Raw genomic sequence first — 18,391 nt, 5'->3', positions numbered from 1 at the left:
GGGTTTGGTGATAGAAGGGAGGGCAGATTGGAGGAAAGGGTAATCAAAATACCCAGTGTCCTGGAGAGGGGGGCAGGGGGTGATGGCAAGAAAATTTGAAATTCAGAATTATGTGGAAGTCAATGTTGAAAATGGAAAATAAATACTTTTTTTTTTAAAAGCCCCCCCCCCCAAAAAAAAAAGATTTAGTTCAACTTTCACCTTTTACTGGACACCTTTCCAGGACTTCCCATTTGTTATTACTTTTCTTTCTCAGTTGACCATCAAGCTACTTTGTATATTTCTATCTTGTCTTCCCCATTACAATGTGAGGTCCTTGGAGACATGGACTATTTTTGCTTTTCTTTGTATTTTCAGCATTCAGCCCAGTAACTAGAATATAGGAAAATCTTAATAAATGCTTGTTGAATGACTGAAAAGGAAAGAGTAGCAACATAGCTAAGATAATGAAAATGGAGGTGGGGATGGAGAAAGAGGAAAGGAAGGAAGGAAGGAAGGAAGGAAGGAAGGAAGGAAGGAAGGAAGGAAGGAAGGAAGGAAGGAAGGAAGGAAGGAAAGAAGGAAGGAAAAAAGAAGGAAAGATGCTTGAGGAAAAAATCTCTAGGAATTATTCAATGGAAAGAGTACTGAATTTAAAGCTGAAAGACCTATGTTTGAATATGATCCTTACCAATAGTTCCTTTTAGGGTATTAGCCAATCACTTAACCTTTAAACCTTAGTGTTCTTATGCATTGTGAATGCAAAAAAATCACCTAATTAAGCCTGAAATACAGAAATTACTGACTGTAAATCCACAAAGATAATACTCAAAATGAATAAGATATTTGACATTGGATGAGAAAAAAAATCACAAAAGAAGAAACAAAAACATTTGAAAAATTATTCACTCTTCTTAAATAAAGCAAATTAAATAGTAACAATTCTGACATATCAAATTAAAAATATTTTTGATAAAACTTGTTATTAACAGAACACCCTTTCCTATCTTCATATATCTTTATATAGCTAAAGAACAGTAATAGCCACACTTCACAGACATTTTCTATAAGTTTTATTTGCATTTCAGTTTTTATTAGAATTATCTCAGTAAGACAATAGAACTAGTGAGACCAAGTTACCCATAATCCTCCAGTGGGATAATTAACCAAGAACACAAAGTATAGTTTTATTTCCTTCACCTTAAAAGACTGCAAAAGAGAGACTAATATGAATAATTCTTTACCATATAATCACTCATAATAGTTATAATAATAATAACAATAAATTTAATAAAACCCTGCCTCAGGACATTTCCTATATGAATCTCATTGAAATATAAGAATCAAACAATATTATTGCTGCCAATAATAATAAATGATAATAATCAGTATTATATATGTATATTATATGTACATTGATCCAATATCACACAATATTGTTTCATATTCTTAACCATGTATCTTTCTATCTATCAATCAGTCTAGCTACTCATTGTATATATTCTATATAATATATATGCAGGTAGATTGACATATAAACATTTCTAGTCACATTCTTGGATTTTTCATGTAAATATATTCATACGTGTAGTATGTGTATATGTATAAAATATACATATGTGTGTATGTGTGTATATATAGTGTTCTGCATAAACCTGCATATATGTGAGAAGAATTATTATCTGTGTGAATTATTTTCAAAACATACAGTGGACTCTCTATTAAGCCATAGGGATGTATTGACTTGTTGTAATGTTAATGAGATTTATGTTAATGTAAGCTCTTCCCATCTCATTAATGGGCCATAGATTTGGGGAGGTTCATTTTACAGGAAGGTCCACACCTTTTTCAATTGCTAATGAGGCACTGGATCAGAAGGGTTCTGCCCTCTGGCTAGGAAAAGTGTATACATACTCTGAGGTGAGGTTTTGCTTTGGGGGCTTCTTTGGAAATAGGTTCCTGTGCTAGGTGAGACTCTAGTTAGCCACCTCTTCCCCTTGCTTACCTCCTTCCCATCCTTTGAAAACCCAGATGTTGGTGCTCTGGTAACTATGTATGTAAGTAATGGTCAGACAGTTAGAAGCCCTGTCTGTTGGTCTTTATTTCTCTGCTTGTATTTTCTTTGTTGGTGAATTGAATTAAACTAGATTGTTGACCCCTCAGAAGTTGCTTTCCTTTCAGAAAAGCAGATCGAAGAACCTGTAGAGCAAGCCCTCCTCTGTATGCTGGCATGCTTGCCTCTATACTTGTCTTTACGTTTCCTTTTTATGTAGGAAGTGAGCTGTTTTCTGGACTCTACAGTGACTACTGGGGAAGAGATGCTGCCGTCTTTCGCAGCCTGGGCCGTATGGCGCACATTCGGACTGAACATGATGATGAGCGTCTGCTGAAAGGTACAGCTTGAAGGAGTACTCTGCTGGGGTGAAAAGGTTGATGCCTAGTATAATAACTGTAGAGTTCAGAAATAAGTTTTTGATACGTTATTTGTTTCTATTAGAGTACCACTTCAGATTCTCAATGTACTGTCATATATTCTTTAATATTTTCTGAATATCCCAGCATCTCAAAATCTCAAAATAAGGACAGACTTCAGAAGTCATCTTGTCTACTTTATACCTGAAAAATAAGCCCTTCTGCCAAATTTCAGAGGAATATTCGTCCAGTCTGTGACTGAGGTGTAGTCAGTGGTTCCTATTACCCACAATGAGAGCCTATTCCACTTAGGGAAAGCTCCAGTTATTAGGAAATTTTTCTTTACATGAAACCTAAATCTGCTTCATGCAACATCCATGTATATCCAGATCTATATCCATATCTGTATCATGTATATCTATGTCTGTAGTTATATATCTCTACAATTATGTAGATGCATGTATGTGTACATGTGTACATAAACACACATATATACATTCAGAGCTAAGTGGCAGACTGGACAAAGTGCTGAACTCGAAGTCAATTGCAGCCTTACATAGTAGGTGTGTGACCCTGGGTCAGTTTTTGCTTCAGTTGCCTCCTCGGTAAAATGAGCTGTAGAAGGAAATGGAAAACCTCTCCAGAATCTTTGTCAAGAAAACCTCAGATAGGGTCATGAAGAGTCTAACATGACTGAAACGACTGAACAGTACACACACACACACATACACACACACAAACACACACAGAAACACAGAGCTAATAAAAGTGTGAGACCAGATTTGCACTTAAGAAGATGAGTCTTCCTGACTCCAGGCCCTGCACTCTTTGTGTTGTGCTATTTAGCTGCTTACATACACACGCACGCGTGCGTGCACACACACACACACACACACAGATTCTATCCATTTATATCGTATAATACATTATGCCAGGCATAATGTATGTCTATATCTTTATTCTTTAAAATAAAGTTAAATAAGTTCAAAATAAAGATAATATACACACTCTACATATATATATATATAATCTTGATTCTCTCAACTAGGTTGTTACAGATACTATAGCAGGTTTATTGTTTTGGAAATGCATATTCTGAAACTATATTCAAAGGGCACTAAAGCTGTGAATTGAAATGCTGAACACACATACAAACACAAGCTATCCAATCAGATGTTTTGCTCACATTAAACCCTTAGTGTATTTTTCCCCTATTGAATTGGCTGTATATTTGCATCAGGTTGATACCATTTTATGAAGTCATATTACATTTTAGAAAGGAATACCAATCTAGGAAGTATCTTCAACAATTTCTAGACATGGTATTTAAATTCAAATCACTAATATCATCATATATTATCACATGAAATTATATGTTTTGTTTAATAGAAAGAGTCAAATTCCAGAGATTTTTTCCATAAAAAAATTATTGCATTTTCAAGTCTTACTGATATAAGATTCATCAAATACACCATCTGAAGAAAAAAAAGCTCACACAAATTTTCTAGATTATGAAAGCCCCAGGTCATTATACATTATTTTCATTTTAAAACAAAACCATTTCTCAATGTAATCCAGTGGAAAATATTATCAGCATGTAAGGGAAAGTGATGTTGCATTATAGCTAAAAACGCATTCACTGCATTAAAGTCAATTTTTATGAAAAAGGACTACATGCTGTTTCATGGTCAATGTTGCTTATTGTTCCCATCTTTGGTGTATTTTCCTAATTCTCTACTACACCTCCATTTGATCAACTAGAGATCTTTTACTTCTTTTTCTAATATTTTAGAATGATTTGCTTCTGAGGGTTAGAGCTCTCTCTTTGTAGATATTGGAAATGCATTCATTTTTTTCTTATTTATTGGAAAAGGAGATTTCAAAACAAAATTTTAAAGATTTAATGAAATCACTCTTTTTTTCACTTTTCTAAAGAACCTAAGTTTGTAGGTTCTTATATGATTCCTGACAATGAAGACCGGGATGACAACAAAGTATATTTCTTCTTTACTGAAAAGGCACTGGAGTCAGAAAACAACGCACACACAATTTATACAAGAGTGGGAAGAGTATGTGCGGTAAGACTTCCATTATTGTAGCATTTTAAGCTTGGTTGTCACAATATTTATTCTAAAAAAAAAAACTTACTAAAAATTGAATGCTGTGTCATCTTTAAAAGTATTTTCATTAGACCGGAGTTACTAGGGACTAAATTGATACTTGCTAGTTAAATAAAGTAAAACAGTCTCTTAAGGGGAAACAATGACTATTTTATGTCTTTCCAATTAAAGAAATACATATCAATAAATTAAGAATATTTAATATGATACCTACACATACAAAAAAGTTGGGTTGAATTCAGTTTCTATAAATTAAACCTTATAACCATTGTTTTTTATTTTACTCTTGAGTCTGTCAATACTTCAAAAAAGCCATTCTTTTATTCAGGTGGATACTTCCTCTAGTATACCTTAGTAAATTGTTGTAATAGCTTAAAATGATCACAGAACTAGAGCAAGTAGAGACTTTAGAGGTCCTTCAGTTCAATCTCTTGGTTTACAGATGAAGAAGATGAGGGGCAGGGAAGTGTATTGACCTGCCTAAGGTCACACACAGGTAGTAAATTTCAGAACTGAGATTTGATTGGATTCTAAATTCTGCTTTATCATTTTACCACATTGACCTTCTCATGGTTTGTGAGAATGTAGTCACTTTGGGGTCAAGTATTTGTTGATAAACTTCTCTGAACTTAGACAAGTATACACATACACTCACACACACACACACACACACACACACACACACACTCCTTTTCTAGGACCATTTTCCAAATTTTCCTGTTCGTCATAATACCTACGTAAGTGATTTATTGACATGGATCTTGGAGAAACCAGAATTATATCCACAAGGTGCCATCAGAATATTACTTTAGGAGAAGCTTATATTCCCATCCTGACAATTAATTCATGAGAATATGGGTTTGTCAGTTGGTTATTTCCATATCATGTATAATCCATAATTTAGTTTGAATCAGTATTACTATGGGAATTCAGAAATCTATAAATTTTAAGGGATGTCATCTAGAAGCTTTATTTACTACATGCCAAATACTATGTTAAACAATAAGGATATAAAGATACAAACAAGATAATCTGTGTCCTCATACATTCTAATAAGAGAATACAACATATATGGGGAAAGAGAGTTGGAAAGAGGAAGGGGTTGAGACTGGGGCAGTCTGGTTCTAGAGAAGGTAAAAGTTTACCCATCTGAGTTCATAGGTTCTAGGAGTGGGGCTTTTTCATAAGGAATTGTTTTGTTTTGTTTTTTGGTAACCTGTATAATTTATTAAAGTTAAAAATATTAGCTTGAATACTCTAAATGATGTGACTTACCTTTTAAAAATCAGTTTTTTTCACATGGAATATAAAATATTAGTGTGTTAAACTCAAAAGAATGCTGAAGTCAGCTGTTGAATTTGGAATCACAGCACCTGAGTTCAGTCACACCCTGATTCTTTCACTTACTACTTATATGACCTTGGCTAAGTCATATAACTTCTTTTGTTCTTAATTTTCTCATATGTAAAATAAGGAAATGGAACTAGATGACCTCTAAAATACCTTCTAAATCTAAATCTATGCTCCTATCTCTTTGATTGAGAGGTTATCATTAAAAAAACAGATCACTTCTTAGGAAAGATGAAGTCGGTCCCTCTCCCTCAAGTCTCTAACCACTCCAATTTTCCAGTCATGCATCTTTTTGACATCCTTTTTTTACCTTTCTGCACAATCTTCATAGACATATGTTATACCTAGAACTCAAACCTGTTGTGTGCCTCTCTATTGGACTTTAAGCCACAGCTTTAATTCTTTAGAGACAGGTATATCATCACTTCCAGATATATGACATCACCATAAGAATCTTGATGGATTTTTGTTTCAGGGATAATTAAAGGCACTATATAATTCCAGACCATCCTCTTCCTTTATATAATTCTGGGTCAGGTTCATTGTTCCTCATAAACCCATTCCATGACTGGTCTATCCAACTGTATATTGTAATCTGGACAGTAGCCATTCTTCTATTTTTTCTCTTATATATATATTGTCTAAATCTTTTTGCATGATTATTGGTTAAATCATTTAAAGGCTCCATGATGTCTTGTCTTGGTTTAATCAGGACCATGTCATCCACAAATAGGAACATCTATTCACCATCTCTTGGAATCTTCTTAGCATTTATATTCTTTCCTAGACATACTCCATAATGTTGGTAAATAATTTAGCAATCAGGGCATCTTCAAAGTTCTCACTGTTGTTATATCATTCAGGAAATATTGCCTTATTTTTAAAAATGCATTTGACATACATGATTTTATGCATGCATCTGTGGTCACATTTTGCTCATTGAACCTTTTTTTTAAGTCATCAAATAATAAACAGAAAAGGATCTTGTATTTTCTTAATCTTTTAGTAAATTTGTGACAGTAAAGTTGTGGGCTACTAAAGCATATTGCTTGCAAAAAGTCTGTTCCCTTCTCATACTTTAACAAGGGATGTACTCAGTGAATGGTTCTTTATTCTCCTAAAGATTTCATAGGGATGGTATTTCTAGAGTCATATGCTTATTAATTTTTTATCTATCACATTTTTGGAAGTAATAAACGCCATGATTTTTACCAAGCAAGTGAAATTCCATCTTTTCAACATATTGAAAACTGATCTCTTAATAATAGCAAATTGTGCCGCCACTGCCAAAGAGCTTCTCTGCATACAGTTAATCCAATCCTGGTCAAGTTGCAATCAGTATGGACCTCAGTCCCCTCATGTGTAAAATGACTTCTTCATTGTCATCAAGAACAAACTCTATAAATTCCTTCCAACTCTTGATCTGTGATACTTAGCCTTTTTGTTTATCATCATTAAATTACATCTCATTTCATTTAGCCTGACACTAGGCCATTGTGATCTCCTGGGATTACAATATTGACATGCAATGCTTTAATTAATCTAGTGTTGTGTCACCTGTGAATTTCATAAGCATCCCATCATCCCTTTATCTAAGTCATTGATAAAACTGCTAACCAGTACAAGAACAAAGTCAGATTTCCTGGGCACTTAGCTGGAGACCATGGGGTTTTCTTTTCTAGATACTGGAGTGGTTTGCCATTTCCTTCTCCAGTGGATTACCATTTGTCACGATTCTCCAATAAGGTCTGTCCATCTTGGTCATCATGCAAGGTATATCTCAGTAGTTTCATTGGGCTATGAAAGCCCTTCCACAATGACAAGGCAGTGACCACACTTAAATATTTGGGCACATAATGAGAAGACAGGACTCATTTGAAAAGATCCTGGTGTTGGAAAAAAATTGAAAGTAAAAAAGAAGGGGATTGCATAGGATGATTTGGATGGACAGTGTCCTAGAAGCATCGAACATGAACTTGAATAGATTTTAGGAGATAGTGGAGGATAGAATAGCCTAGCATGCTATGATCCATGGGGTCACAAAGAATTGAACGTGACCAAATGAATGAGCAACAAACTAGAGATCTTCTTCTACCTCAACATTAAAATATTAGTGATACCTCTCTAGGGAGCTGATGGACACAAAACGAAGAATGAATCAAATTTTAGAATTTGATTAATGGACTGTGGATATTTATTATGGGAATTTTCTTCTACCTTTTTTATTACTCACAGAGGGAGTGAGTGGGAGAGAAAATAAATTAATGTAAAAAATTTTTAAAAATTAAACAAGAAAAAAACAATGAGATATTGGATTTTTTAAAATGATTCCTCTTTGAAACCAACCATTCAACCAGTTTTAAATCTGCCTAAATATTATATAATTTAACCAATAGCTTTCTTTTCTAAATGATAAACTTTTCAAATATTTTGCAAAAATCAAGGTTACTATATTTATAGCATTTCTCTGATTGAGCACTCTAGTAGCACTGACAAAAAAGGAAGTTATATAACCTCTTCTCAGAGATCATCACTTTTTTTGCTTCTAAATGTGTACTAAGCAACTGTTTAATAATGTGTGCTAGAATTTTCCCTGGAACAGAAGTTGACCAAACAAATCTCATTCTCTTCTTTTAAATCCATTCATTCATTCACTCATTTTTTTTGTTTATTTATTTAGTTAATTATTTGCCTGTCTCCATTCTAGTAGCACTTCTTCCATCTTCTGTAATCATTCAACCATCACTTGCACTGGTTCCATGTGTTCTTTCATTATTCTGAAATGATGTTCATCAGTTACAAGTAGAACCATGTGCTCTCTTACTATATCTGTACTTATCTTTGACTTTGCCTCCTTCATAGCTATTTTTTATTCTGTCTTTTTTTAACTCCAAAGACCATTCTCCTTCACAGAAAAGAGAGGCAAAATAAAATATTGAATAGCTCTACTTTTTCTTTGGTTTTCATTATTGTTATACACATACTTTATGTGGGGCAGCTAGGTGGTGCAGTAGATAAAGCACCAGTGCAGGGGTCAGGAGGACCTGAGTTCAAATGTCACCTCAGACACTTGACACTCACTAGCTGTGTGACCTTGGGCAAGTCACTTAACCTCAATTGCCTCATCCTGGGTCATCTCCAGTCATCCTGTTGAATATCTGGTCACTGGATTCAGATGGCTCTGGAGAAGAAGTGAGGCTGGTGACCTGCACAGCCCTCCCTCACTCAAAACAAAGTCAAGTGCAAGTCATGTCATCATTTCTCTTATGGCCTTCTTTGGCAATGAAGGATGAACACACACACACACACACACACACACACACACACACACACACACACACACTTTGAGCAGTGTCCTCAGCTTTTTGTGATCCTCCTCTTTGCTACAAAATAACTGATTAAAAAGAAACACCTTTCATTGTCAACCTCAGCATATTTAAACACTTACAAAGGCTCTGGTTCTATTTCTACATGATCATGTCATGTTTTTCTATTTATCCTTGTTTACTTGCTTTCTCCTTCATACTCTGTCCTTGTCTTTTGGTTACTTCTAAGTTGGCTGACGGGTTCCTTGTACATCCACATCAGTCTTACTTGGTAACTCCCCTTTGCCTCCTTATTATAAGGACTTTACCAATTTCATTCTTGATAGTCTCCTATAATTTCTACACCAAATTTCCCTGCCTAATTTGTGATCCTTCCCAACTTCACCATGAGCCCTTTAATTATATTCTTCCCACATTTGGAGTGACTGTCACATTATGCACAGATTTTCCTCTCAACTCTTCTGTTAGAAATTCAAAGGTCAACTTAGTGCTTCCTCCCAAGGTTCCCATCACTTCTACGTGTGCCACCAGTTACTCCTTATTAGTCTTGATCAGAACAGGAAAGGCAGGGGTTTTAATTTTAATAGGAAATTTTTACCAGACTGATTAACTGATAATAATAACTATTTGTTTTTACTTATGCCTTAGTTTAGCTAAAATTGTTCTGATAGTACAAGAGTAAATTTCTAGTCAAACTCTTTGCCTGGAGTTCATTCCGGACAAATATGGTAATGTTCTCCTGTACGCTCACCAATATATTTTTATAAGCCTCATAAGTGACTGAAGTGAGTCTCTCTCATTTACTTATATTGTTATATCTAGACATGAACAATCCCTCATTGTGTACCATCTCTCTCAAACAGTAGTCTCCGGTGATTATATATGCATATGCTTACATGCCTCCTACATGCAAAAAACACTTAGAATAAGGGGTTTTGGGTCATCCTTAACTCAACGAGCTCAGACTGTAGTGGTGGGTGTCTGTCACTTTACATTTAGAAAACGTATAGCTTAGCTCCTTCATTTCTTTCGATGCTTGGCATTTGAACAATGAATCAGAAGAAATGCATTCTTTCCAGTTATAGAAGACTCTTCATTAGTTTTACATCATGCAGCCTCAATGTGGCATGATATAATATATACCAGAAGTCAGCTAGGTGGTTCAGTGGGTAGAATGTTGGGCCTGAAGTCAAGAAGACCTGAATTCAAAGCCAGCCTCAGATCCTTACTAGCTATGAGATGCTGAGCAAGTCACTTAACCTCTGTCTGCCTTAATACCCTGGAGAAGGAAATGGCAAACTACTCCCTTATCGTTACCAAGGAAATCCCATGGATGGTATTGGTATGCTATGGTCCACATGGTCATGAAGAATCAGACACTGACTGTCGGTCAGAATGGCTGACCAGGAGATTATGTGCTGGCCTTAGAAATGGAAGACCCTTGAGACAGATCAATTGTTCTCAAATTTATTATATATGTGACCATGACTAAATTCCTTAAACACTATGAACTCTGATTTCTCCCTCTATATAATAGAATAATAATACCTGTAGCAACTGCCATGGAGGATAATTGTGAGGACCGAGTGAGACAATGTATATACAGCACTGTGAAAATGTAAAACTATTATATAAAGGATACTGATCATTATTGTATATCCATATACAACACACCAAAATTTTCTCAGTGGTAACTAGCTATGCTGCTAAAGTTGTGCCTGATATATATATATATATATATATATATATATATATATATATGTATATATATATATACACACACACATATGTATGTATGTATATCTGTATTATGTATGTATACACATGTATATACATATGTGTGTATGCAAACACATGCCAATATAATTTATTCATCAGTTTATATGTACACATATGTCTATATACATACAAATACACATTTATAAAAATTAGAGGAACAGATTTCACTGAGATCTATCAGTTTTTAATTTTATTTTATAAAATGAAATTTATAAATAGGAATATACAATTTTAAAATTTATAAAATTAAATAAATTTTAAATAAATAAAAATATAAAATTTTAATTTGTACTATAATATTTGTAATATGTTTCATTAAATAGTGTATAGGAATTAAAATCAAAGTTATTGGCAAAAAGAAGAGGGTAGAAAATGTGACAGAAAAGATCGGACTATCTCTGCTGTTGTGTTATCTGCTTTATTCTATCTAGTGAAAATAAATGGTCATTGCAAATGATTACATTCTGGCATGCCTAGATATATGGAGTGTGAGGTGGGGAAAGATCTCTGGTCATCTTATTAGCTAAGTAAACTAGTTTTAGATATGTATTAATTTGTGTTTTCGTAATTTTTGTACTCTGTCCAAAATAATATATTTAAAAATAAAAGAGAAGAAAATGCATGCTTACAATAGTAGAGTAAATATTATTAGAAACCATAGGTGACCAAATTACAATAATTAGCAATGAAAAAAATTGGTGCAGTGATTGTTATTGGTAATTGCTGATTGGCTAATATATGCTAAGGTAAATTACAAATAACAGTTCATAAACCTCACTGAAAATATCCTGACACTGAGGAACCTTTCATTGTTTGCACCATGTTTTAGAGATTTAGTCAGTCTCTAGTATAATTTCAATGTTTTTCTATAAATTATACTTTTTGCACGTTAAAAATTATGATCATATGGAAATATGGTTTTCATAATTATCCATTTTCAGACACATTATGAAGTGCTAATAAATGGTTCCTTTTTTCTAACAGAATGATGTGGGAGGGCAGAGAATTTTAGTCAATAAATGGAGTACTTTCCTCAAGGCAAGGTTGGTTTGCTCAGTGCCTGGAATGAATGGCATTGATACCCACTTTGATGAATTAGGTAAGTATCATAGGTGGAATTAAAAGTTATTATATGATATTTGTGACAATTTTATGCCCACTATTTGGCACCTACCTGTAAGGATAATTTGTTCTACGTGATATTTGATAAATGCATATTTTAGAAGGATTTTCTACTTACTGTAATCTAGCTGTGTCTATGCAATGTTAGAAATTTGGACATTGAACCAAAAATTTGGTCTATCTAATTAGCCTGGGGTCAGCATTTCTGGTTCCTTGCCTTGTGGTTCAGCCATATGGACAAGCTACAAAGCATCAGACTAACTGTATTTTTAGTCTGGTATGATTTGCTTATGGCTGTATTATTTTCTAAGACAAAACAAAATCTTTAAAAAGTTTGCAGTTTGTAAACTATTTTATGTTAAATTAGCATAACATGGGATAATATAAAATTGTTGACAATATAACAATTATTAGCACTTAGAAATATATTAATTCTGTTTTAATTTTGTAGAAGATATTTTTTTGCTACATACAAGAGATAATAAAAATCCTGTGATATTTGGACTCTTTAATACAACAAGGTGAGTATTTAATAAAATTGGTAGAAATAAGAAATGTCTACAATTTTTCATTAGCCTTCTTATTACCAAGGCTTCTCTCTTAAGGTGTTTTAACTTCTTTTTTATCCCCTATGTTATATACACAGTTTCCTTTCTGCCTCCAAAGTTACAGTCTCCATATAGAAGCTTATCTACTGCTCTGCTTCTTAATCTTCCATGTTCTTCCCACTCAGTTCACAATTTCACAAAAATTTCAAAATAATGTCCCTTGAACATAATTATCAGTGTATCACCTCTTGTTTAAGACCCTCAACTGACTGATTCTGTTTTGCATGTTAAATCAGATATTTTCTAGCCTAACACTCAGTCCCTTAATGCCCATCATTCTAACGTCATATCTAATCATTCCCCAGCATCATCTTTCTTATTTACTTTAGGTAATTCAGTAACTTTCTGGTTTCCAACATTTATTTGCTCCTTCTGAGTGGGTGGTTTCAACTTTTGTTTCCTCTTCCAGGAATTGTTTGCACAAATTCATAGACCTTTCTACAAACTCATAGATCTTTTTAAAAATCACCACTCCTAGGACGCCTGATCAAACTGACTACACCCCATTATGAAGATTCTTATATCTATTTTTCCTCTTTCTCTTTTGTCTTCAGCAAGTGTATAAAACAGTTTACACATTCTTACCTTGTAGTTCTTTCTAATTTCCCCTATGATAATTCCCTAGATTTCTTGCGTTCATGTTTCATCTGTATGTGAACATTTAGTCTCTTCAAGGTAAGAACTGTGCTCTCTGTTTATTCCTGCAAAATACCAAATGCCATGCATGGTCCAAAGGTACTACCTTTAACTTATATGAACACAAAGAAGCCCACTGAAGAAATTTTCCAGTTGGGGCCTACAAGAAACAATTTAATTTAATTTGCCTGATTTTTCCTTTCATGTGTAGATAAGATGTAATAAATAATAAAATCAGTAGAAGTAAGAGGTTGTGCCCAAGAAGATATTGGTAAGGACCTCTGGAAATTCACTTGTGTCTCCTTAACAGAGGTGAAATTCTCTTGTTAAGTATTTACTTCTTGTCCAGGTGGACTCTTTGTTAACTAGTTTAGGCTTTTATTTTGGCATCTCTCTGATAAAGTATGAACTCACCTAGTCTTAGGTATCAAAGAGTCAAAATCACCTTTTGATGAATTTCACTAGTCCTGAACCAGGACCAGGTTTAGTGGCTCACTGGGCCACTCCATTGTTAGTGCTATTAATACCTGAGCTATAACCCTAGACTTGGCTTTTAAAAGGAAAATTGAAGAGAAAGACAGATCAGTTAGAAATGAGTGAACCAGAAGTGCAATGGATATAAAGAAGTCATGTTGGTTCCAATTCCTGTGTGCCTTTCCTGCAAGCAATGGGCTTGAGTGACTATGTGGCCACAGAAGAGTTGGAACTACATGCCCCCAGAGATAGAAGTACATGGAAACAGTGGTGAAGAAAACAAAAGAGACTAGAGAGCCATGATGCAGTGAAGCAAAATTAATTATCCCACCCTTACTCAGGAGCATTGAGAACAAGCTAATGCCCTCTCAGGTACAGAAGAGAAGATTTTGGAGGATGTTCATGGGAACATCCTGGCCTCTTGTTAGATGAGGGACTTTAGGCAAGTTATTTTTCCTTTTATCTTAGCTTCCTTATCCATAAAATACAGAGTTTTAAAATAAAAAAATTCTTCAAAATTATTTTAGTATTAAAAATACTTCTAAGATTCTTTTCAACAGTCAATAATAAAATTTGGTATATAAACAAAAATTTTATTCAACAAGTAGTATGCCCATGTTCTGTTGCATAAATAACCTTTTTTCTCTCTCTTTCTGAAACAATTTTGGTGCACTGCATTTAATACTGTAACATTTGCGTGTTGAATTGTTTTCAGATGATTAGTTGCTAGATGACTTTATGATTAATTTGAGATCAGTCTGCTATTTTATTTTCCTTAACAAATGAGTGAATTAGGGAATATGACAAAAAAGTAAAGCTAACATTATCATTTTACTTTTTTGTTGTTTTGTCTTTATATCCCTAGTTTCTAACACAGTAGCAAGCCCATAATAGGTGCTTAATGAATGTTTAGCAAATTGATCAAAATGGAATATACAGTTTTTGAGCTGTTGAGTTTGAACTTCATACTCAAAGAAGCCTGAGCAAAATTTTAATATCAACCAATGAAAATTATTTCCGGCCACAGTTTCTTGGCAACTTTGATGTTTCCACCTCTGAACATGGAGACATTTTAACATTCTTAAAACCTTTTAAGTTGAAAATCAACAACATTTTTTCATTTGTTTATGTGCATGACATTCAATAACTTTTGGTGATGAGTGTGTATATAAAGTCAAATAAATAGCAATAAAGAATCACAGAAATTGAAGAAATGCAATCATCCTGCAAACTCGGGCCAATTTAAATAACTTTCACTTAAAATAGCTACATTGAGAAAAAAAAGTTTGGTTAAGATTTGGATAATTATTTTACTTTGAAATTTCACTTTGCTGGTTCACATCTGGCCTAAGAAACAGGAAACATGGGGACTCAAGGAATTGGAAGAGGTCCTTACAAACTCAATGAATACTAATTTCTTCTAAGTTCTCCCAGAATCAAAAAATTTTGACTCTACAGCCTCCTGAAGCCTTTTCCAAAGGAGTTATTTATCTAGCATTTTCTTTTGTTTTCTAGTAACATATTCAGGGGGTATGCTATTTGTGTCTATCATATGGCAAGTATCCGTGCTGCTTTTAATGGACCATATGCACACAAGGAAGGACCTGAATACCACTGGTCACTGTATGAAGGAAAAGTCCCCTATCCAAGACCTGGTTCTGTAAGTCTAAGCATTTAACTTTGGAAAAAATATTTATTAGATTCATACATACAGATATATGTATACATATATATTCTACAATCAATATTTCTTTGTATGATTATTTGAATAATTGTCTAAAAGACCATATCCTAAATGTCATCTATGAAAAATAAAGAGTTAAATCCTGTCTTCTGCATGGGAACTGTTCCGATCATCTCAATTTATCCCCTCTACAATAATCACCTGTTATTTCTTTTGTATTTATTTTCTACGTGCTTATATATCTTGTCCAAAGCAAAGACTGACATCAAAGAAGCAGTCTAAATCCTACCTTTAACACAATGTGTGTCCCCTTTCAGAAGGATTACCTAAACTCCCTTGGCCTCAGTTTTCTCATGTGTGAAGTTAGAGTGTTGGACTAGAAGGCCATTGAAGTCCTTTCTCTTATAGGTCTATCATCCTGGGTAGATGCTCTTTTTCTAATAGTATACAAGTTGCTTGTGAGGAGGAACAACTGTTGTTATTATTTTGTTTTGTTTTGGTCTTTGTCTCCCTAATATCTGACACAAAGTACCACTTATGAAATACAAATAATCAAAACATATATATTTATCAAATTTTTGCTATCTGCCAGGAAGTGTGTTCAGTACTGGGGATACATTAAAGAATACTGAACAGTCCTTACTTTTAAAAGCATGCATCCCAGAATGAAATCGGTCTACAAGAATTTATTAAGCATCTGCTATATATGCTCAATGGTAAAGATGTATTACAAAAAAAATTATATAGTTACAAAAGAAAAGATGAAAAATTTCCCATGCTCACTAGTTGACACATATCCTGGAAAGCAGGGGTGGAGAGAGGAAGACACATGTATACATGCATACATATATATATATATGTATATAAATACACATATATGCACATTTTCTTTTCAGAATTGTGGTTATTTGAAAATAATTTAGGGTATAATAGGGTGATTTTAGCTTAATGGATATATTTCACAGTTCTCATCATGTGATAAATTGGCTACCAGATGATGATTTTTTTCCTTTTTAACAGAGAATCTGATCATGAAAATAAAGAGAAATATTTTCTTGATATGAAGCAATTAACCATATGGATCAAATCCCTGACTATATTTTGAGTTTACCACTAAAGTTTTAGTTATCTAGGTAGTCTCAAATTAATCTGTATTTGAGAAGTGCCAAGAAAGGTAGAAATGTAATAGCTAACTTTTAAAATGTTTCATATACCCAACAACTTACATGTTGTGACTTGGTCAAGTAAAATTTAAATAAGCTTTCTCTGAATCTCCTCAAGAGAATTATGATCTCATGTAATAGTCTTACAAGATTTATAGGTGGAAGGAATCTTAGCCCTCATTTACCAGTGAAAAAACTGACAGCATAGAGAGGTAGAGACTTGCCTAATAAGGTCATTCATGTTGTATGGCAGAAATGCGATTCAAAACCAGTTCTGCACACTATAAATCTAGTGTTCTAATCCCTACAGAAGTGCAAAAGAATTTCTACAAGGACAGGAAGCTCCACTATTTGTTTTTGAATTGATGCTACTGAGAACTTTTTTTTTTTGCCTGTCCATTCAAACTTTTATGGTTTTAATTGGAACAAGAGTCTACAAATGGTTATGTTTTGTATTATGTGTCTTGAGGGCAACTAGGTTGGAAAAATGCAGGATCATTGTATGTGTTATGTGGTCCATGGAAAGCAAACATTTAACTTGTCATACAATTCAAACTCCGCTCTTTTATGAGGGCCTGGTGAAATTCCATCACTCTGTTGATTACACAATTACTTGGAAGTCCAAGTAGAAACCATTTTTTCAGAGCCAAAACCAAAAGTGGAAACAAACGTTACTTCTTCTTAACAAGTGTAAGACTTTACTATTTCAATCACTGTCTCCTGCTAGCTTAAAATTATTATTTCCAGTAAGACATAAAGTATATTTTGTTTCACTCTATTGATTGAAATTACTGTTTAAACTAAGGGAACCTACTCCTGTGGGTTTGCTGGAAATGCTTCCTAAAACCACATGGTCTTAAAGGAGATTTAGAGGAAGTGACTGGTTCCTGAAATGCTTCCAACTTGGACATAAATGGTTTCAATTATAAATCACAAAAATATGCTAAAGTGAAAAATTCATGCTCAGATGAGGAGCATTACCTGATTCCTTACCAAATCATTGAAAAATATACCAGTTACAAAATAGAGCTACTTACAAGCTGTTGTAATTAGCAGACTCCTGTCTTTTCAATTAGAAAATTTCATCAATCAAAATTCACCAAGTTGCTGGTCCTAGAGGGAAATGGGCACTTAATGACAAGGTAGAAATTAGAATGAAACTTAATGCTGTTGAGAATTCTATCCAATAATTCATGGGTGCTGCTGTGCATTTTATTTTTAAATATGTTTAATTTTCCTTCTGCATCTTAGAGTTAGTGAATTAAGACCAAGATTAGTAGCAAATGTTTCTGGTTTTCTCATTTTACTTGGCTCCTTCAAAAAAACACAACAAAAGTAGTTTTTGCAAACTCCAGCAATTAAATAGAGTCTTTCTTATTAGACAATTAACCATGTTGAATTTTAAGTGATGTTGGCCCTTGAAGCTCTAAAATTCTATTCTATAGAATTTTAATTCTATTCTAAAATTCTACAGTGAGAATCATTACAAAAATGATGGTTATTAGATTACAAAATAGGTATCTGTGAGAATCAATTAGAATTTGAATGTTTTCTAGTACAACCATTGTCATAATGACAGGATTCTTAGCTATTTGGGGAGAAGTTTCTGGCAATTTCAGAAGATTTTGGGGGGCAAGTCTTAGAATTAAAGCTGGGTTATATGCATTTGCAAGCAAATGTATAATAGAAAAAGTTTTTTCAATTTAGACTAATGTGAGAAAGTTGTATTTTGTATTAT

At 33.7% G+C, this 18,391-nt stretch overlaps 1 protein-coding gene across 3 annotated transcripts in view; it reads left to right on the top strand.

Annotated features, from left to right (window-relative positions):
- Positions 1-18,391, top strand: part of SEMA3E (semaphorin 3E) — a 344,413-nt gene that overhangs the window by 281,387 nt on the left and 44,635 nt on the right. For all 3 annotated transcript variants that reach the window (XR_011976936.1, XM_072653225.1, XM_072653226.1), the window contains exons 6-10: positions 2,253-2,372; positions 4,327-4,469; positions 11,951-12,065; positions 12,540-12,609; positions 15,322-15,466. Coding sequence is in view for 2 of the 3 variants with exons in the window: in XM_072653225.1 (XP_072509326.1) it covers positions 2,253-2,372; positions 4,327-4,469; positions 11,951-12,065; positions 12,540-12,609; positions 15,322-15,466 (593 nt within the window). In the remaining variant the exon portion in view is untranslated. The remainder of the gene's footprint in view (positions 1-2,252; positions 2,373-4,326; positions 4,470-11,950; positions 12,066-12,539; positions 12,610-15,321; positions 15,467-18,391) is intronic.

The sequence above is a fragment of the Notamacropus eugenii genome, chromosome 3 (assembly GCF_028372415.1).
Source record: "Notamacropus eugenii isolate mMacEug1 chromosome 3, mMacEug1.pri_v2, whole genome shotgun sequence".
In the NCBI taxonomy this organism is placed as follows: domain Eukaryota; kingdom Metazoa; phylum Chordata; class Mammalia; order Diprotodontia; family Macropodidae; genus Notamacropus; species Notamacropus eugenii.
This window is presented reverse-complemented; position numbering and strand designations above follow the sequence as displayed.